We start from the raw sequence: 21,393 nt of genomic DNA on the forward strand, positions 1-21,393 counted from the left end.
ACATCGTTTGAGAAGTAATCTATTCAAGATATAGCATGAAAATTTAAAGTAAAAAAACCGAGTTATTTACATATCTATATTCGCTTTAAAATCGTTAGATGTCTTTTTCGGAATTTTGTTTTCAACTCTCGATTAGTTACATTTCTTTACTGCTTTAAAGAAATGATGAGTCACAATACACAAAGTTTCATAGATTTCTCCAGTTTTATTGAAAAATGGTTAATAAAAACATAAATTACGCGAGTAATATTTCACTATAATATAATATTTATATTTTGATCATACCTTTGTTTTTCTTGATCGCGATAACAGAAAATACTGCAATTTCCCACTACGATTAATAATAATTCATCGTGTAGTGGAGTCGCGCGCAAAGAATTATTGGGAGAAGCGCTAAGTAATTTACAATCGAGCAGATAAACTACATCCTCGGAGTTCCAAAAGGAAAAAGAAAAAAGAAACTACAATATAACAATATTAATAGTCTCGTTTTATAATATTGACAATAACTGTATGTATATTAAGTGAGTACCACGCGCGACAATGCGACTTTATGGAAGAGAATCCGATCCAATTCACTCGCGATCGATTTTTTGCGGCGGGTCGAATTGTCGCATGTGGTACGAATTACATCAGATATGAACTATTGCATGGCACATTCGCTGAAAACAAAATTTTCCGTAGCTGCGTACTTTCCTTTATTCGTTTACTATACGCCAGTGTCCAAATGCCCGCATATTTAGCTCCGTCATCAATAGACCATTCAATAATGTATTACACAATCGATCGTTCATATGATCGATGTTAATACGTGAATTTCGACTTATCGAAATATCAGAAAGGTGCCTAAAGCTCTCTTTTGTTCGCCGGTCGGCACGCGCCAACCATTTTCTCTTCGTTCGCTATTATATTTTTACAATTTACAAATATAATTTGATACATCATCTTCGAAAAATACATTCGCGCCACACACGCTTATCACCGTTCCGCTCTTTTAGAGAATATTCCTTCTTTTCTTTATAAATCTGGAAACAGATCGAAAACTTAAACAGTTCAAGCTTTAAACAATGATATCAGTAATAGTGACGACAATAATGATATATAATAGCAATAATTAGATTTATAGTAAGCACAAATGTCACGTAAAGTAACGCAATGATATTTAATGTACAGTAAAATTATTAATGTATATCACGCTATCGTAAACTACTTATCGGCTATTGGAAAGAATCCGTGAAAACAATCTTAAACGTACAACACAACGCGGATATAATATTTCTTTTTTCCATACTTTATGTCGAACATGGTCAAGCTTCGATATTTGAGAATATTCTGTGAATAAATATCGATCGGTAGAGACACAAAAAAATAGTTGTGTTTTTCTAAAGTGAATAGTATTTCGTTTTGTTCTTTGTTACTTAAAAATTACTTCGATGTGTATTCCTCATGTACAAAGAAACTATTAATGATTTAATGTTGAGGCTCGACTGATATTCAATCAAAAGTTAAGAGAAAAGGCTAATAGGAGATATTAGTCTTTCCTCTTAAGAAACTATTAATAATATTGTCATACGGTTGTCACACACATAAATCGACAATAATGATGATTATTTTCACAAATAATCTATCACTCATATACATTTCTATACTCCAGATTTGCAAATTTTTAAATGAACATGACTTCGATACTGAGGGAACAAAATTAACGAAATATAACTGTGCGCGTTATATTGCGACAAATTTTAGATATCATAGATTTTTAGAAATTACCAAACTGAGTTACCAGAAGAGAATAATGCATGTGAATTTATCTATACATAAGTCGCCTTAATATGGAAGAATTTACATATTTATTATTATTACGTTGCACTGGAAGAAATACTTACTCAAATATATCAATGCGAATGACTAATGCGGAAATATGACGCATTAGTAATGTACCGAATACACGAAACATATATGTTAGAAATATTTTTATATGTAAATATATTAAATCTCGCAATTTATGGAAAACGTTTCAAAAATATTGCATTTACCATAGAGCCTTGTTTCGAAATAACATGAGCTGAATTCTTACTACATTTTTATAGCGAATAGTATTTGTTGTTCTTATACCTCGCGTAATTGTGCACCTGCACACTCACACATATACACACACGCACATAAGACAAAATTTATAGTAAGCAATTGACGTAAACTTTATCAAATTATTCTAAACAATATACAAATTCTGGAAATTGCCCTGTCAAATAATTATAGTTGCAAAAAATACAAAGAATACTCAGAAAAATAATGTAATGCTCTTCTACTCACTATGTAGAATATAAATTTCGCGATTTGATAAAATGTGATGTAAATATGATACAGAAAGTAGTGACGCTTAATACGTCATATCACCGTAATATTTCAACATATTTCAGATCTCGCCACATTGGAGCTTAACATTACATATAAGATTATCACGATACAAAGACCTAAACTCTAAGTGTCTATATTCACATCGGCTTTCATTATTGTTATTATGCTATCATCATTATGCTATTATAATGGCAAAATTTCGGCTAAAACTAATTTCTATATCAAATATGAATATGTTACATATGCTCAGCCTGCTTGCATGTGGACCTTCCCTGTACTTATCTAATTATATGCAATGTATATGTATATACAATATGTATATATATACATACATACATATATATATAACTATATATAGTATTGTATGTGTATAATATACCTCTATGTATGTGTGTGTGTGTGTGTGTGTGTGTGTGTGTGTGTGTACATATACGTTACACGCCATAACATGGCTTATTTCTACAATTATAGTCTCTCGATTACATTCTTAGTTTGATCGTTTTTTCTTCATTCACACACGCTCTTCTTCATATACACAAACGCACATACATACAGTATATATTTTTACAGTAAATCTTTCCACTGCACACGCATAATGAAATATCCATTTGATTTGTATCGAGATGGGTACGCAAACGTCCAAGCATCAAATGTATCAATGGACTCGTACGAATGTATTTGGTACACTTTGTATCAAACGTAAATAGTTGTTATAACACCACTAAGACGATACGTTGCTCACCTGCATGTCGCAGGATATTTGGGGATTTTTCTCGGTATTATGTATAGGCACCTGTGAATCAGAAGTATTAGCAGTCTCCTTAGGCGTAAGTACGTTAGAAGCACTTGCAACTACTGATGATGACAATGTTGCTTTCGACTTGGCTTTCGTTTTAGTTTGTTGCTCCATGCTATCTATCTCAGCCCAAATGCTTCTCACTTCCTTGAAAAGCTAACAAAAGATTCGTCTTAGTTTAATATATTCTTATTATTATTATTATTTAAAACAATAATAAAATGTACTTACCTGATTCAACCATGCTTCGTCTGCTAATAATTCATTTAATATTATTGTAGTGTCCTTATGTGGGTCCGCTACCCTCTTTTCCGTCACTCTTCCTGCGCACTCCAGAAACATCAGATACTTTTGATGAGCAACTTTATTGTATAAAGTTATCTTCGCTTGGCAAATGCGACACAGTAGAAAGTCCTAAAAGCGAAATGAGAATAAGTAAAGCTTATTAGACTTCGTTAGATTTTATCAGATCATAATTTCGCTATACTTTTTCACAAGATATTCTTGGATCAGGTGGCGAGCCTTCCAATGTAGTGCTATTATATGGTTGTCCATAAAGTAAAACTCTCGCATAGATTCTCGTCTGCTGACAACCAGCACATGATTTTCCTTTATATTCCGACGACGGTATTTCTTTAAGCACGTTAAGACACGGCCATGTCGATATCGCCGTTACGATATTCGGTTTCCATTTTGTTGTGGACAGGAGACGACGTTTCCTCTCGTCTGTTACGTCATCGACAGTCTTGACATTTGACAGGAAATAATCGTCTAAAAAGTAAGAATATAAGTATATATAATATCGTGATGCACATCATCTAAGAGTATTATATTCAATTATGTTATTTTACCTTGTTCCTGAAAAATTTCAGTGAGAAAATTAGAGTCCAAAGCTTGCGAGATCAAAGTCTGTATATATACTTCGAAATTGTCTTGATATTTCTCAGTATCTTTCATAGACTTATCAATGTTTTCGCTGCAGTAGGGCAGAAATTAAAGTTGCAAAACTTTATAAAATTCATCAAGAGATTTGAAATATATTGTTGCACAAATATTTACCTGTCATCGATAATCATCTCATCTCTCAAAAATTCCACAATAGTTTCTATTTTGCCCTGCTGTAAAAATTTCACTGGTACTTGCTGATATATGTGACGATTTTGCGGAGCCCATCCAGAATACTGTAAAACAATAAAAGTGATGATATATACCGAACTATATCGTTTTTCTATTTTTTTATCTTTTCTAATTTGATTAGACTTACCGTGGATATATTTCTATATAAAGTTTTCCCGTTGGATTTGAATGGTTCGTACTTTTGAAGTAATGTTTTGCCATCTATTCTCCAGAGAGGAGGATATTCTTCGCCCAAATCCGTTTTGATTACGACAAATTCGCCAGACTGAAAGGTATAAAAAATATCATTACTTTCTATTTTTAATTTTTATCCGATGTTATATTTTATTAATCGGACAGATATATTAATCTCTTTTAAAGAAATTTATGTATGCTATTTTCTTATGAATTTTAATTAGAATGAAATTGAAGATTACCACATCCTCCGAGTTGCCTACCGAAAGCTGCATGTACAAGAATATACATATGTAATCATCATGATGTTTTTATTCGTAAGAATAAATATATCATAATAGCAATTTAGGGAGAAGGGCAACCTCCTTAGGAATTCTACTTATCACACTGAGTGATATTGTCTATTGTACATTCCTCTTGTTAAGATGGTCATTAGCCCAGGCTCGTACTCCTTCAAAAGAAGTGTAGGTCCCCGACCAAAAAAAACCTCCTTAACTACTCGGGCTTCGGAAAAGCCAACTGCCCTCAATCAACGCTCAACCCTTTTTCTACTTAAACAGCAGGGAACGAGCACCAGTTCTGGCCCTAGCAAACCTATCATTGAGTCAGTTCTAATTCATAAGATATGATATATAGATTTATAAGATATGATCCGAGGCAATATCCTGAGTAAATTTTGTAATACGTATAAGCTGTGGCGTAACGCATACGTTTTCTCATATGCAGATAGAACTCATCAAACTGAAATCATCAAAATGAACTCATCACAATGACAAAAGTCTTATTCTGTAAATAATCACAATAATTTTTGAGACATTAATGATAGAGAATTTATGCGCAAGTGAGCATTGTAATGCGATGGAACGAGTTCGTTAGCCAAAGCCTCATCCAAGATGGCAATAACGGACGATACGTAATGCTGGACAATATTATAATAATAATACATACTTCGATTGTCCAGTATTATGCATAGCCTGCCGTTGCACAGAGATTGTCAAAAGATTCAGACATATTGGATTTGAACAAAGAATTCATTCTATTATGCGTGCTTGCTAATTTTCTTTAATTAACACATCAATAATTACTGTGATTGTTTATAAAATAGTAAAGAACTTTTTCGTTCAGTTCTATCTGCACACGAATGGACGTACACGTTGCACCAGATAGTCTATTACTACAAAACTCACTCAATATATTGCCTCCAACCATATCTTATGAATTAAAACTGGTGGTGGGCTTGTTGATCCCAAAACTGATGCTTGTTCTTTGCCGTTTAGGTAGGAAAAAGATTGGATACTGCATTAGATACCCCATGTGTATGTATTTTATAGAAAAGATATTTTAATTAATATATAACTTACCTTAAATGGCGAGATGTCGATATCCTCGTCACTAACTGATGCAATCAATTTTTCGTCAATTTTACAAGAAATTTTGCCAGAACTATTAGAATTTTTTGAAGACATCTCGTGCTTCTTTCTAGTTGATTTTTTCGTAACAACGACTTCCCCAGAAGAATATCCGTCCTCTTCCAAAATCTTCCTAATCTTTTTCGTAATGACTGGCCTCGCACGCTTTTTCCTTTTCTCTTCTTCGTCCCCGGCCAATTTTACGGCAGGCGTCCACGCTGGATCGGAGTCAGAGTCGGCCTGTTCCTCGTCATTGTCGAAATAGTCTATACCCTGTTGTCGGTCCAAAAATTGTTTCACCGAAGTTTTTTCTTTCGCTTTTCTTCTCGAGGTCTCGCGTCTCGGAGGAAGAAATAAAGGATCCACTGCATAAAAAAATACATACTCATTTTTAGTTATACATTGCTGATTTAATAAAACTTACGCATGTTCTGAAAGTATATTTATATTACCTTCTTCCATCTTCTTCGATATCTTTTTGTCGCTAGGACCATTCGCGGCCGCTTCCGCTGCCGCCGCAGCCGCTCTTCTTTTCCTATCCGTAGGTCCACCAGGTTTAATGGGTCTACCTTTCTTAGATTTTTGGGTTTCTGGCTTAGTGGTGACAATCTCGGCATTAGTTGTGTTATTTGTGCTCTGCACCTTTTTCTCAGTTTTTTTTGGTGGAAATAGGAAATCATCGTCACTGGTAAATCCGTCGTCACTCGAATCGAAATTTTGTTTCTTTCTTTCCTTTGGCAACGGAAAATACCTAGGATCATTAGCGTAATCTATCGTCGGTGTCTCCTTAACTGAGGTCGGTTTTTCTGGAGGTTTAACAATTTCACCGTTCGTTGAAGCTTCCGCGGGTTTACTCGGCTCAACTGGTATGTATGGTTTTGACCTGTTCCACGTTGCTTTCCTGCCGCCACGTATAGCAGGTGGCGGCGAAGGGTCCCTTTCACCTTGCAGAAATTTCAAATAACTCGTCATGAATCCTATATTATTATTCTTGCTGGGTCGTTTGAAATCTTTGTTTATTTGATTCATGGCCGATATCAGCTGCTGATCTTGCTGAAGGAAACCTAACTCTTCCTCGATATTAGGAACAATTACTTTAGGCTGGTCATTTCTGACTTCTTGATTGTAATTAGCATTTTGATTTGCGGCGTTTTCGCTGAATCCTATCGGCGTTATGTCGACCGAAGACTGAAACTCGTGCGGATGATGCGGATGATGGCCCGCTGGAATATGAAAAGTTGGAAAATATGGGATAGGCGGTGGTGCATGATGATGCGACACCATTAACGACTGATGTTGATGAGCTGGAGTGCCGACGAAGTTGCTCGTGTGATGCAACGACGATTGAGAACTGAAGGCACCCGATGCGGTAGGAAACATCTTGGCTGGCGGGTGCGGCAAGTTCCATCGCTCAAAATCGAAGTAACCGTTTTGTTGCTGTTGATTCGTATTGTGATGAGCCGGCGGAGGTATTCTACTGAGATACTCTGTCATCGTCGTAGTACCCGTGAGCTCATTCAGCGGCGTACCGTGTCCACTCTTTTCCAAACTCTTTCTTTTTTTATTAGCATTGTCGGCTTTGCGCCGTTCCTCGGCTTGTTTCTGTTGTTCCGCCGTACCAGTCGGCGTAGTAACAGTGACGTGCTGCTGCACTTGACAAGGAGCTTGTAGCGTCTGCAAATTTTTCACAATACTCATAGGATCTCCTCTACAACTGCTCAAGTCTTGCAACGCTACTTGATTAGTCTCAAAATACGGTTGCTGTCTGTCTGACACATTCACAAGCCTTTGTACTTGTTGTTGAACCGGTAAATTCTGCGCGTTCATATCGGTGTTCGCGCCGGTATATACAGTGACAAATTTCCTGTTGCTATTCGTTTGCCGATTATCGGTTTCCCAACAAACTTGTTGTTTTTGCGCCTGTGCAAAATCTTGCTGCTGTTGTTGCTGCTGCTGTCTATCGTAAGTTTTACTCTCTGTATTGTATGTAGCTTTGTTCTCCGTGGTGCCCAGTGCTCGAGTGATCACTGACGAGTACGCGACCTGTCCTTGCGATGCCGGTCTGGGAACGGTAACATCCAAAGGTGACGGTGGGGTGACTTGTTGTTGAACTCCGGCTTTGTATGGCGCACCACTGGCACATTGGTTACTGTTGTTTTCAGCGTGCTGTTGAAGCGGTGAAGGTGATGACATTGTCGCCATTGGACTGTTGTACATAGGATACGCCGGACTCGGGACATGACCCAATGGACTGGCTTGCGAATGAGCTTGCAGAGGACTCGGTCGCCGTGGAACGACGACGCTGCAGTCAGGACCATTTTGAGTCGAAGTGTTAGAAGAGTACGCAGAATCCGTCGAAGTCGCGGACTTTGATCTGCCCGTATGATGATATTCCGTGTCGCTCGTTGATCCCGTCAGATAATGTCTATAAGACGTAGTCTGCTGCTGCTGCTGCTGCTGTTGTTGTTGTTGCTGTTGATTTAATACATGAAACGTTTGCTGTTGCTGTTGTTGTTGCTGGGGATGAGACTGTAAGTTGCTGTTAGATGACGTCCTTTGATTGCTCGTAAGCTTGCCGTTACTGTTGCAATTCGCGGTATTATTCGCGGCATAATTCAAACCACGGCTGTCCATAATGGAGAAGCTAATCGGAGACGATTGGCTGTTATCATGTCCCTGTGGCTCGTTCCTTCGATGCTCGACATGGCTGCCCAATTCCGGATATATCTTTGTCTGCGCTTTAGTCTGGATATTCTGTTGCGTGGCTGCGGTGGTTTTATTAGGTGGCGACGCGAAATTGCGTGTTCCTTGTTTATCCGGAACTTGCGACGCGCCAGGCCGTACGGAATTGTTCAAGAAGATCGTCGCCGACGCGTTCGATCTAGAAGGCGGTTGCGGTATCCTATATTCTTTGCCCGAGGTGTTGTTTGGTGTTGATACGATGCACGATTGCTGATGCTGAAGAGACGATTGCACTTTTCCATTACCGGACGACTGATTTCCATTGCCCGCTGTATAACTATTCGTCAGGGTGTCAGATGTGAAAGTCGTCGGAACTTGCTGAAAAAACGTTTGGCTGCTACTGACTTGCGACGTGGAAACTGATGGTTTTATGTTAACAATATTAGGCGACTGGGGTCTTACATTGACTGACTTCTTTGCATCGGGACAGCCGGACGCCTTGAAATCGGCACCGCACGCGGACGGGCTGCTTAAATGAGAGTTAATGTTATTTATAGTTTGCGTCGTGTTAAAATGAGCGTTGAAATTGTTCTCATAACCGGTGCTGTTAGGCTTCGTGGAAGGTGGGCCCGGAGATGAAGGTACAACGCTTTCGTGCGGTAAGATGCCAAAAGGGCTGGGAAGTTGTGTATTATTCTGATGCGTCCAGGCCAATGTCGATGTCGTAGGTGATGTTGACGCAGCTTGCTGCTCGAAGAACGTGGCTTGATGCGCCGAGCTGTAGTTTTCCCTCAACACGGGAATATCGGGCTCGGTTGCGGTGTTCTGCTTCGTCGCCGATACCGCTTGCGCTTGAGCCAAAACTTGCCTATGCTGGGTGACATAATGCGCTTGCTTGGAGTTAGGATGATGGAACAAAGGAGAGAAGACGTCGTAACCCACGGGAGATGGAGGTAGGAACCCTCCCGGGTTAAAAGGAGACGGTTGACCCGCCAGAGTTACCGTTGTATGGGCCGCTTGTAAAAGTAACTGCGACGCCGTTGTCGATGGAACTTGCGTAGGAGCCGTTGCTAAATGATGAGACACAAAGTCGCCTGTTGTAGTCGATGTTGTTTGAAATGTACCGCTGTTATTGCTGCTGCTACTGTTGCTGCTGTTACTGCTGCTATTGGCAGTGAGGCGATTATATGATGCATACCATGAACCAACGGGATCCATTACCCAAGCTTGGCACCACAGTGCCTTGCTTGGTACAGGTTCAGCAGATTCTCTCTGTTCACAGTGTCATAGGTACATCTCGAGATACTCATAACATAGTTTTATTTATCACAACTTCGGTATGTCTATATATTCAAACTCTTGTGCGAAGTCATAAACACTGATAACACTTCCAGTGAGTGTAGTCATAAAAAGTACAACCCACAATTAGGACTAGTTGTATGACAATGTAGGATCTCCATTCTTCTCTGAAAAATATTATGAAGTTTAACACACAACTTATTTCTATCATATACTAAATAATAAACAATGTTCTCCCTTGTGGTTATAGTGGAACTCTATTGACAAACACCATGGTGCATATACATTTATATTTATAGGTTTGTTTTTTATTGCAGGACTGGCTGCACTAGTTCAAGAAATGAAGCATTTCTTGGTTGTGTTTCAATATTCACTATCATTGTTGAAAATCTATCTATAGTATATGTTAGGGGATTGGGTAATAACTAGTTAATCAGTTAAAATTTAAAAATGTTGAACTTAGTTGATTCTAAATGTGAGCAAATATTTAATTTAAACTACTTGTTTCAAAATGCATTAACTTTATGAACTTTTAATTTAAAAATTAACCTTTTTTTGTATATAAGTTAAAGTAATTCATCAATATTAAAATCATTCCAGTTGCTTACAAATAAAATAAAAGAAATTAAAAACAAAGTCAACAGAATTTGATTTTGTCTGAATATCAGTGTGCTTTTCTTGTATGGAATCCTGAATACAAAATAGTTGATACTTTCTTATAAAAGACTACCTTTTCATTATTTCATATAGATTTATTTTACAACTAAAAAGTTAACAATGCAAAAAAATATCTATTTAAAAAATAGATATATATTGTGCTTTGCATAATTAACTTTTAACTTTAATAAGTTAATTTAAATTAAACTTTTAATCAGGTTAGGTTTTGTTTATATATTTTTAAGTTAATGTTTATATATTTCTAATTTAACTAAATTAATTTTATAAGTCATTGACTTCAAACTTAATTTAGTTAAGAAAAATTTATTTATTTAACTCTGATATAACATGAACAGATTTTTATATAGATTTTCAGTCCTGGCAGTAAATATTGGAATATAACCAAAGAATGCTTCAGTATACACTTTTTAAACTAGTGCAATCAGTTCAGCAATAGAAAACAAACTTATAATACTTGTATTAATTATATGTATCTAATGATTCATATATATACACATATATATGTATAATTTAATAGTTTTAATAGTTCCAATATAATTACAAGCAGCAAACTAGAAATGTTTATAATAGACTGCTATGCCCCACAAAGTGGTCCACATGACACAAGCAATAAGATTGTGTCTAAAATTGAATAGAGACACCAAGAAAATAAACAGAATATAGATTACGCTGCAGTCACTGTGACAATCTCTTCTGCTCTTGCGTTCCCATCGACAACCACAAAACGACCGTGCAGTCAGTGTGTCTTGTTTGCAATCCCGAGGTATGATTTTGTACCAACGGGAGGACATTCGATCATATACGAACAGATATAATGTACAAAACTTTTCAGTTCGCTTACGTTTTGCACAAAATCCGCGGCGAAGCACAACGATGCGACGATACGCGAACGCTGCAAGCAGCGGACGGACGTGCTCGTCAGCGAGATCCAGACGTGCCCGGCGATGAAGCGTCGTCTCTCTCTCTCTCTTTCTCTGTGTGCGTTTTTCTCTCTCTCTTTCTTTCGGCGTGCCAAGGTCGTGACACTGCTGTTTCTCAGTCGCTAAGCATGATGATCAACACGGTTGTTGCACGCAGGTGTCCGATGAGAAGATAGCCGGGCGACTAACGTTCCACACTAGGTGCGTGAATGATACTCGTCGCTTCGCGGCTACGAAAACGACAACGCTGATCTCGTTTGGGAGCACGCAACTCTTGATATACGCGCCGTGCACGGTCCGGCCGAGCGACGACGGCGATGCAAAGTGTCGCACTGCTCGTCAGGAAGCCGCCGGGTGATACGCGAGGTCGCCGCGATGGATAGCACTGTAAATATGGCTACACGAATATAAGGAACGCAGTGAACGCGCGACACGCGGGCGGCACCAGCAGCAGCAGCAGCACCACCACCACCGAGCTGCGAGCTGCTGCGCTCACATGATCGGCAAGCGAAGCGGCGAGCATTACCGCGCGGCCGACCGCCGCCTACACCACCCGAGACACGTACACACGTCGCGACGGCTCGATCTCACGCATCGGGATCATTTATTTATATTGTCGTGGTCGCGTTTGTGCGCGCCGTGCACAATGTCGCCCCGCATTGCCCATTACAGGCCGCCATTTTGATCCCGGTCAACAATAGACCATGCCATCTTCCGTCTGCTTTGGTAAATCGCACAAACATCGCTCGTACCACACACGCACACACACACGCTAATCACATCGCGCACACACCATCACTCATATACCGGATTCGCGGGATATTTGAATCACAATTGAGTAAGATTTCTTCATGCATCTGTCCGTAAATTTCACACGCTCGCACTGTACGTTTATCAAAGAAAAGATACTCTGCGAGGAAATAGTCGCCGATATGTCGTATTTCACGGTTTTATACGCGTTTGGTTTAGTGACGGAAAATAAGCTACTTTTATGAAGAATAGAAGTAGATACGAAGTTCAACTGCAACCTGTTGATTGTTAAATCGAATTCGCACTTCATCGTTCCGCGAAGTTCACGTCGAAATTTTCGTTCCGAAGTTCTTGTTTTATAAGTAAATAGATATAGAATGATTTATTCGAGCGAGAAAGACAATGAAGATTGAGTCGATATTAAGAATCGTGATCACAATGATAACATTTATTGTATATATATATGTACATACATATATATATATATATATTTATATAATCATAATGTAAGAATATATTTATAATTATTATACCCTAGCAATGATCATAAGAATTATAATAGCGTAACGAGCGAGTCGCGCGTTACTAATTGAAATAGGTACTATCTATCTCTAAAACTGTCAAATTATTGCTACAGTAGAGTCTGAGTAGGCAGTTTATGAAAACTTGCAGATCGCCTTACTCAGCAGAGCACAAGGGAAAATAGGATTCAACAATTAAGACACTTAGTTGAGTGTATCGCAGATATCATACAAAGTATACCGATGCCACTGTCCTTATTAAATAAATAGTAGGAGGACGGGAAATCTTCTCAAAGATCCCGGAGACGTACTTAGAGATTCTCTCGAATTTACAGAGTAAATCGATTTGATCGCGCACGAAGAGGACTGATATTTCAATCTATATTTATCGCGAAAGCAAACAATAAAAAAAGATGAAAACGAACGAAGGAATCACAAGTGATTCTCTTCATCAACAAAATGACATAATTGAAGTAGATCGTCATCATGAAGGCGTTCTCGAGACGAAGAAATATATATTAACAAGCTTGACTGTACAGTGGCGGTATCACAGTTATTTTGATATCGTACAATATTTCCAGTCGCTCACCTTCTCTCGTTATGACATATTAAACTCAAAATAGTCGCATATTACAAACATTAGGTAATTATATGCAACTATATCGTTTTTACTTTTACTATATCGTTTTTTACTTTTCTTTTTTTTTCGCAAGATTTTACAAACCCATTATTTCTTCTCGAAGTGTAAAGAGATATCTTGAAAATATTTGTGCGTCCTCAATAAACGCACTCTCATACACTCAAATATATTACATATAGCTTAGCTACAAATAAATAAGCTATTAACTACATGTACCACGGTTTTAAATTGACATTTTAATCGGTCGCGATTGAATCCGGATGATAAATTTGCAAAAGTAGTTCGGAAACAGTTACAAGCAGCTACAAGTAATAATAATAAATAAACGATATATGGTGGCAGCACAGGACGTATGACCTGACGTAGCTTTGGTTTCGCCTTTTTTGTAAAATACATTTATATTAACATCTAATTACGGTAACGTTACAAAATGCAGTATGCGTAGGGATGATCAATATTGCTCTGCTTTATTTACGTCTTTGCTATTAAAAGATTTTAACGAACGGCTACCTCATTTGTATTTTTCGCTGTTGCCATACTGCAAACTTTCTGTACGCAGTATTCAGTAATTGATTAAGATGACTTGTTAAGTGTTGACTAATCGCAGAAAATTCTCTCTGCACGCGATCCTAAAAATGAGATTCACATACTATTATTATTTATACTACTGTATGAAATATTGTATATTGTATGAAATCCGCAAAAAATTAGTAAATGTATGTTCGACAGATATATACACAGTACTTACCTCGAAAGGTTTAAGTTTAGCAGAATGAAATCTATGTAAAGCTTCGTGCATTCTAATCGCTTTCTCTTCAAGTTGCGGCGTCGTTGGAGGGAAACTCCGCCAAAAGTGCCTCAACAGCTCGCACGTGCATACATATATATTACGTAAATCCTTCTCCAAATCCTTTGGTATTAATTCTGTAATATTCGTTTAAGCAATTCTATACACAAGAGACACATGAGTGGTATAAAAGACAACAAGTTACTAGTTTCATCTCCTACTTGTATCAAAAATAATTTACTTACGTCCGAGACTTTCCTCTCGGAAACCTTTCATTAAGGATCCGCCAGGTGTTAATTCACCTAAAGCCGACACTGCTGCGGCTGGACTGACTAAGGACGTCGCTGCTTGCCGTGGTAACGTGTTACCGAATACCCATCCGGAAGATTCCTTCTTCAAATGACTTAATGTAAGGAGTAGTTCTTCAGAAGTTGGCTCTGTACTTCCGTACCCTGGTACAGGCCCATGCAAATATCTATCTATGTGTGTCAGTTTTAGTGGTGCTCCATTACTTATGTTTGTGTCACAGCTTGTGTCGAGATCATCATAAATTATCTTTTCCTGTATTCTAAGCTGTAAAGAATACTTGAATATGTTAGATATGATCATGCTTGGGCATATTATTGCGGATTATAAATGCATGAAGCTAAAGTATTTATATAACTATACCTTTTTAGCCTTTGGTCCGTTATCTGGTTGATCATTTGGGACTTTGCTTGCAGACGGTGTAGATCCGTTTAACTGTGGCTGATTAATTTGCATAGACTGTTTGGCAGTGCTCGCTTTCAAAACCATTATGCTATGTTGGTTGAATCTCTTGATCATACTCTGGTGAACGATATTCCCTGACGTCTTGTCAGATTTACTACATCCACTCCCGTAATTCTCATCTAACGATTGATCCTCGAAAGAAGTGATATCCAGCAAAGGATCGTTTATTCCAGATTGCAAGTCCTTTTTAAGTTCTTGATCATCTATTTTGGCACATTCGGTAAAAAGATCCTTGGTCCCAGCATTGATACGATCTCTGTGAAAATAATGTGACTGAAAGAATTTTGTCCAGAAATCAGATTCTGACATTTTGTGAGGCACATTTTCCTGATGTTTCCTTTTAACGGCTGGGTATGTCTTAAATATACATTCTATTACGTCGACAGTTAAGTTGTATTTTAATCCATTGCAACCATCGGTTTGTGGTTTAATATCCGCCTAAGAAAATCGGGATGTTCGTTAACTGTAGTCGTAACTATATAATAATTCATATAAAAATATGGTGCAAAGATCTGAGAAAATAAAGGATGCCTTACCAGGAAAGCGCTGTTCACACCTATTTCTTGGCGTTGGCTTTTTTTGGCTTGTGTATATTCTGCAGCATATTGCGACCAAAATTCCTCTGATGATATAACTTGTGTAATAACCAGATCACGATACAGTTGAAGCAGACCAGGATGTTCTTGCAGAGTCCTAAAATAAACATTTGCGATTAACAAGTTGGCTTACTATATTCAAATATACTAATCAACAAATTTTACATTATAGTTTATATCTTTCAATTTGAATTTTTTCTTTTCATGTTTATATGTTAAAGTAGAAAATAGAAGTGAACAAAATTACTAAGCCTTAGTTAAAAAAATGTAGAGTATATTTTATTCTTGCAAATAATAGTATGACATATGAAAATATAACAAAATATATCTGTATTATAATCTTTTAATTTTTACGTTTCATATTATCCAAAAAGCTAACAAAACTCCTTATAAATGTTATACTATTAGATGATTTTCAATGTTATCAAAATAAAGATAGTTACAAAAGAAGTCAATTCAAAGAGTAAATTTGAAGTCTATCCTTCTACAAAAAGTAAAAAAAAAAAGATTTAAAAACTTTTACAAAATTATTATACATATTAATTTAAATTTAAAAAATAATTTTTAAAGAATTGGTTTTTACGAATTCTCTTTTGATTGTTGTTTACTATATTATGGAAATTATAAAAACTAATCTTTTATTTTAATTGTTATATTTGTAATAAGTATAAATTGAACTAGAATCGTCAGTTTAGATCAAAGATATAATTTTTATGTAAAACAATGTAATTTAATCAGTGACATGGAATTTCTAATGTCTTTTATGTATTTTTGTATATAGAATTAAAAAAAAGAAGTCAGAATTTCTTCATTATCCACAATTTTTTTGATATTTATCTGATATTTAATATGTTGTATATAAAATATTCCATATAAAAATTGCAATTCTATTTAATTCTAAATTTTTCATGTTAAAGTGCTCTAATAGTATCCAGTATTACCATACCATGAAGTTCCTTCATTCAAATAATATATTTGTCTATAAAATCTCACTAAGGTTAACAATTTTTTCTCAACTAGGCACATGATAGAAACTAATATTTTTTTATTTTTAAGAGACATACTATAGCCAAATACAGAAAATCACTAGGTTCTATATTTTAAATTAAGTAATCTATATTTCTATATATATAATCTATACATTAAAAAAATCAGTTTTATTGAAACATAAAAATTACATTACTAAAAAACTCAATGACTGAAGAAATGTTTGCATATTTTTTATTTAATGTAAAAAATATTATATAGATTATATAATTTGATGTATGTGAAAAAAAGTTCTTTCTTTATAAACTAGTGATATTTAGCAGTGCTTTGTTAATTAATAATATCAGACAAACATAGTAATATTTTTCTTACCTATTCTTTTCTTCTAATTCTTTGTTAACTTTTCTCTTAAATTTTGGTAATAGCTGTTGGAGTAATTCTTTCACATCATCACGATCTTTGATTTGAGCTTCTTGTCCACGTCTATTTACAAAGTGAAATGTAGATGATGTACCATCATGTAATACCACTTGTAATTGTATCTTTGACTTTCCCTCTGGTGATATCTTTTGTACTGAAAAGGAAAAACACAATCTATTAGTTATATTATTCAAACTATTCTCTATGTTGATAGTCTTTGGTTATTAAGTATCAATTCAATATTTATATTATTTCTTAAAACCTCACACTTAATATCAGCATATTTATGGCTAACGGATACAGTATCCTTGTTGTCAAGCATCCATGCTATTCGTTCATTCATCACATATAAAGTGCCATCTCCTTTCTTATAACGCACTTGGCCCACTTGCATCAAAACATCTTCTGATGATGTAGTCATGGTATGAATGCTAAGTATAATATAATTCTTCTAAAAATAGTAGACGCAATCCTGAAAAAAGACTATATTAAAAATGAACATAGATATTTTAATAAGAAAATAATACTTGTATTTGTTATTTTAAGAACATGCACAAACGGTACATTTTAATGGGAAAAATCGTATTGCACACAAATATAGCATAAATAAAAGGAAAAAAAGATGACAATTTTTTGCATAGAAATACGATACTCTATTTATTTCGGATTCTCCAAATAACGTTACTGAATGTTATCACAAAGCCGAGATGTGGTTGCAATGTTTTAGCTGTACGAAAGATCTCCATGCAAAGGGCGAAAAGTAGAAGTAGCCCTGTAGATACATATATATACATATTATATACATATATATATACATATATATATATATATATATAGGGAGCTGCTTCACATCGTCCTTGAATGTCGCGCAAGTATTATCCCGCGTTCGCGTGTCGGCAACAATTTTCCCGAGAAAAATCGCGCGAGAAATAGGTGTGTTACAACGTGAAAGAAAGAAGGAGAGAAGATTCGCGACGTCGTAGAGACGGCAAGTTCGCGTCGCGGCGCCAACACCGCGACGATGCAGCGCGCCGTGGTGTCCGCCGTAAGTGCCGACTTCTTTCGATAAAGCGCACGAAATGCCGTGAAAATTGACTCCACGCACGTTCCCGTGGACAAAACACGTATTTCCCGCTCACATGGCGGTGAAATCCGATGCGAATACGTGCATTTACCGGTGGCTGGACGCCAGAAATCGCGGAGCAGTGCAGAGGCCCGTCGGGCGGCACGGCCATGTGCAGAAACACACGTCGGTGGACGCATCGCGCGGCGAGGACGGCTACGGACGGACCGTCGGTACGGACAACACCATCGACCTGCGGCGACTGACGCCACTATGTTGCTCAAGTGACGGCGCCGCGCCGCTTCCTGTACCGAGACTCACCCGTCGTTTTTTACCGCATGTCCACCATGTGTTAGACGCGCGTGCACTCGCGGCAACAGTTATTTCTCGCATTTAGAAGCTGAGACGATTACGCGTGTCCGCGCGAGAATTATTTTAGATTTTCAGAGTTACGATATTGAGCAGAATACCGTTGCCGCTGCGCGGTTGGTCACGTCTGCGCAGGCGTGCTCGCGCGAGGGCGCTGATACGCGCGAAATTACAAACGATCTCATGATTTTGCTTTCGTAGCATACCATCGTATGTGTACATACACGCTGACGCACACCACCGCGGATACAATCACTTCGAGATATTTTTAGAAATTTAAGTCGAGAACACGACAGCATCGATTCTTTTATCAGTATATATTTATATACCAAGGAAAATCGTAAATCGTCGTATGGCAGGTATTAATATAAATTTGCGTTATTACGAGAAAATACGTTTTTGGGTGAATTTGCGCCGCTTACATTCTGACACAAAATTCAATTTGAAAAAATTTGTGGATTTTGCAAACGGCAAGAGCACAATATATCTTTGATATAATGTAACTAATTAGGTTAGGTCTATGTAAGAGTTACTATAGTAACTTCCGCAAGGATTCTGTTAAATAAATTCATAAGAGAGCTGCCTGTTATATGATATTGTGTATGATTCGTGTATGACGTGTTATTATTGATAACGATAATAGTAGTCTTGTCGAAACACTATGTATACATTTTCCGAGAACTTAGATCGCAAGTAAATAATATGGTTATCTTTTTTCAGATACAGATTTTGAATACGTGATACGAAAGCCGGAACAGCAGAAAATATGCTTCGGTTCCGGATGTCCACGCGATACTTCCAAGAAGGGTATGAGTTCTTTTATGAGATATTATGCTTCGGAGGATTATCCAGGCATAGGACCTGCTACTTACAATGTCTTGGAATCATTTAATGCGATTAAGATTAAGGTACAAACTTTGAAAGCTATTATTAAATCAAGGGTTGGGTAAATTAATTTTTTTAAATTATATTAAATGCAAAGTTAATAGTTTATAAAATTACCTTTGTTAAAATGAAGTTTCATAAACAAAAATAAATTTAATTAAAAATTAAATTAAAAGTCTATTAAGGATGTAATTAAGGATGTTTATTGTAACAGTATCCAGATAGCACAGAGAATTAAAAAAAAATTCAGTTGTATATCACCAATTCTGAGTTTATTTTCAGATGAATTTTTTTCCCTAAACTGAACACTAAAAAAATTCTTTTTGCATCTGAAAATGAACTCAGAATTGACAACATATGACTAAATTCTTTTTTAATTCATTTTGAATTCTCTATACTATCTGAGAGGACACTTTCTATAGATTAATATTTAATTTTTTTTTAAATTTTTTCATTATTTTTAGGTGTGAATAATACATCCTTAAAATTAACTTATTAAAATTAAAAATTACAAAGTAATATATGTTTTTGCATAGTTAAGTTTTTAATCGTAAATAAAATTTATATGAAATAACAAAATGTAGTCTTTTTTTAAGAAAATACCGAAAATATTGTTCTATGCTCTATACAAAAATTCTACAAAATTCTATACAAAAATTTTACACAAGAATATATGAAATTTTATACAAGAAAAGGATATTGGCGCTCAAAGAGATAAAAAAATTCTGCTGGCATTATTTTCTATTTTTCCTATATTGAAAGCAGCTCGAAATAAACAATATAATTAATTTAACTAACTAGTATTGATGAATTATTTTAAAATAAAATAAAAATGTAACAGGACTTATTATTTTAACTTAATTAAGAATCATTCTAATTTACATAAAAAAGGTTAATAAAAAAAGGTTAATAACTTAAAGTTAATGCATTTTGAAATATTTAATTTACGATAAAAGTTATTAACTTTTTAGCTTAATTCTTTTAACTGATTAACTAGTTATTACCCAATCCTGACAAAATCATTATTATTATTAAATATGTATAATTGAAGTATCTGATCTTTTTGTCATTAGCCATGTCCTTGTAGCTTCAGTAAAAAGGGCTATAGTGGCATAGCTCGGTTTGCCAAGCCTGTCGTTCACGTGGACGATTATCCGTCACCATCCGAATACAACATCATTTCTTTTCCTAAACTTGTCAAGCCGCAAAAACATCCATTTGCATCTACTAGCGAAAGAAGAGTCTTGGATATTAACAAAAATCCAGGGTAAAAGGTACAAGTAGAGAGAATTTCTATGAAGTAATAATGGTTTTATTGCAGACCTGGAATGTACGTCAATAAGGAAATAAAAAGCATTATGTTTCAACACAGTTTTGGTGGCACAGTCAAGATGCAACTTGGAGTCGATTTGAAGTGTTGCAGCCGCAACACGGATACATGCAAAGTGTGTAGTAAAGAACCAACGGGCGATTACTGGCACTTGAACAACAAAACCTTCTTATGCAGAACGTGCATGATGAAGGAAATTCAAAAACCAATGAAATTTAAAAAAAAAGATCTCAAGTTATTCCGCGTAAGTTTTTAGGGTTACTATAGTAACAGTTGTTTTAGAATAAATTTACACGATATTTACACAACTCTACCAATAGAAAATAAGGGATTGCTCGAATATTCATATTCACGAAGGCACTGACGCAAAGATATGGCTTATGCATCCTGTCGCAGTCAAACAGTGGATAAGAAGAGAGGCATATCTTACAGGTTACTTGAAAGACTAGAAAAAATAGGAAACTATATCATATAACAAATTTTTAATTTTACATTTGATTCATTGACTGTTATTATTTATTTGTCATTACTGTCGTGAAAAAAATTTTACATAGAATCTGATTTATTTTATTCTTAATGAATATACAATGCATTTTCGTAAACTGATGTCCTTTTAAACGCTATATATACACATACACGCAAATATATATGCACAAAGATTATATAAAAATATCCACATGTTGTATATGTAATAAACATTTCAAATAATATAATTGTTTAAATATTTCCTATAATAATATAGTGTCAGTGTTTTATATTAGAATTACGTGTTTTTATATATATATATATATATATATATATATATATATATATATATATAT

At 35.9% G+C, this 21,393-nt stretch overlaps 3 protein-coding genes across 10 annotated transcripts; 1 reads left to right on the top strand and 2 right to left on the bottom strand.

Annotated features, from left to right (window-relative positions):
• Positions 1–185: 185 nt before the first annotated feature.
• Positions 186–12,150, bottom strand: LOC116849680. 4 transcript variants are annotated; one of them, XM_032827060.1, is made up of 11 exons: positions 11,375–12,150; positions 9,019–10,022; positions 6,327–8,934; positions 5,827–6,239; positions 4,708–4,734; positions 4,419–4,556; positions 4,214–4,335; positions 4,006–4,130; positions 3,642–3,925; positions 3,386–3,568; positions 186–3,310 (listed from the first exon to the last, which is right to left on the bottom strand). In XM_032827060.1, the coding sequence occupies exons 2-11, from the start codon at positions 9,772–9,774 to the stop codon at positions 3,080–3,082; spliced, it is 4,887 nt and encodes a 1,628-aa protein (XP_032682951.1). In that variant the 5' UTR covers positions 9,775–10,022; positions 11,375–12,150; the 3' UTR covers positions 186–3,079. The 4 variants fall into 4 exon arrangements, with proteins under 4 accessions (XP_032682951.1, XP_032682948.1, XP_032682949.1 ...); XM_032827057.1 differs by having other exon boundaries at positions 6,327–10,022; XM_032827058.1 differs by having other exon boundaries at positions 6,327–10,022; positions 11,202–12,150.
• Positions 12,151–12,623: 473 nt separating this feature from the next.
• LOC116849681 (general transcription factor IIH subunit 1) lies at positions 12,624–18,442 on the bottom strand. Of its 4 annotated transcripts, none has more exons than XM_032827063.1 (8): positions 18,310–18,442; positions 17,193–17,397; positions 16,878–17,079; positions 15,459–15,615; positions 14,821–15,360; positions 14,397–14,724; positions 14,113–14,288; positions 12,624–13,993 (listed from the first exon to the last, which is right to left on the bottom strand). In XM_032827063.1, the coding sequence occupies exons 2-8, from the start codon at positions 17,344–17,346 to the stop codon at positions 13,871–13,873; spliced, it is 1,680 nt and encodes a 559-aa protein (XP_032682954.1). In that variant the 5' UTR covers positions 17,347–17,397; positions 18,310–18,442; the 3' UTR covers positions 12,624–13,870. The 4 variants fall into 4 exon arrangements, with proteins under 4 accessions (XP_032682954.1, XP_032682952.1, XP_032682953.1 ...); XM_032827061.1 differs by lacking the exon at positions 18,310–18,442 and adding an exon at positions 18,101–18,263; XM_032827062.1 differs by lacking the exon at positions 18,310–18,442 and adding an exon at positions 18,101–18,254 and having other exon boundaries at positions 17,193–17,408.
• On the top strand, positions 17,788–21,274 carry LOC116849682. 2 transcript variants are annotated; one of them, XM_032827066.1, is made up of 5 exons: positions 17,788–18,221; positions 19,078–19,265; positions 20,316–20,509; positions 20,564–20,816; positions 20,893–21,274. In XM_032827066.1, the coding sequence occupies exons 1-5, from the start codon at positions 18,065–18,067 to the stop codon at positions 21,019–21,021; spliced, it is 921 nt and encodes a 306-aa protein (XP_032682957.1). In that variant the 5' UTR covers positions 17,788–18,064; the 3' UTR covers positions 21,022–21,274. The 2 variants fall into 2 exon arrangements, with proteins under 2 accessions (XP_032682957.1, XP_032682958.1); XM_032827067.1 differs by lacking the exon at positions 17,788–18,221 and adding an exon at positions 18,472–18,716 and having other exon boundaries at positions 20,893–21,042.
• The last annotated feature ends 119 nt before the right edge of the window (positions 21,275–21,393 follow it).

The sequence above is a fragment of the Odontomachus brunneus genome, unplaced genomic scaffold (genome assembly GCF_010583005.1).
Source record: "Odontomachus brunneus isolate Ranch 3 - 2012 unplaced genomic scaffold, Obru_v1 Obru_scaffold_124, whole genome shotgun sequence".
NCBI lineage: Eukaryota > Metazoa > Arthropoda > Insecta > Hymenoptera > Formicidae > Odontomachus > Odontomachus brunneus.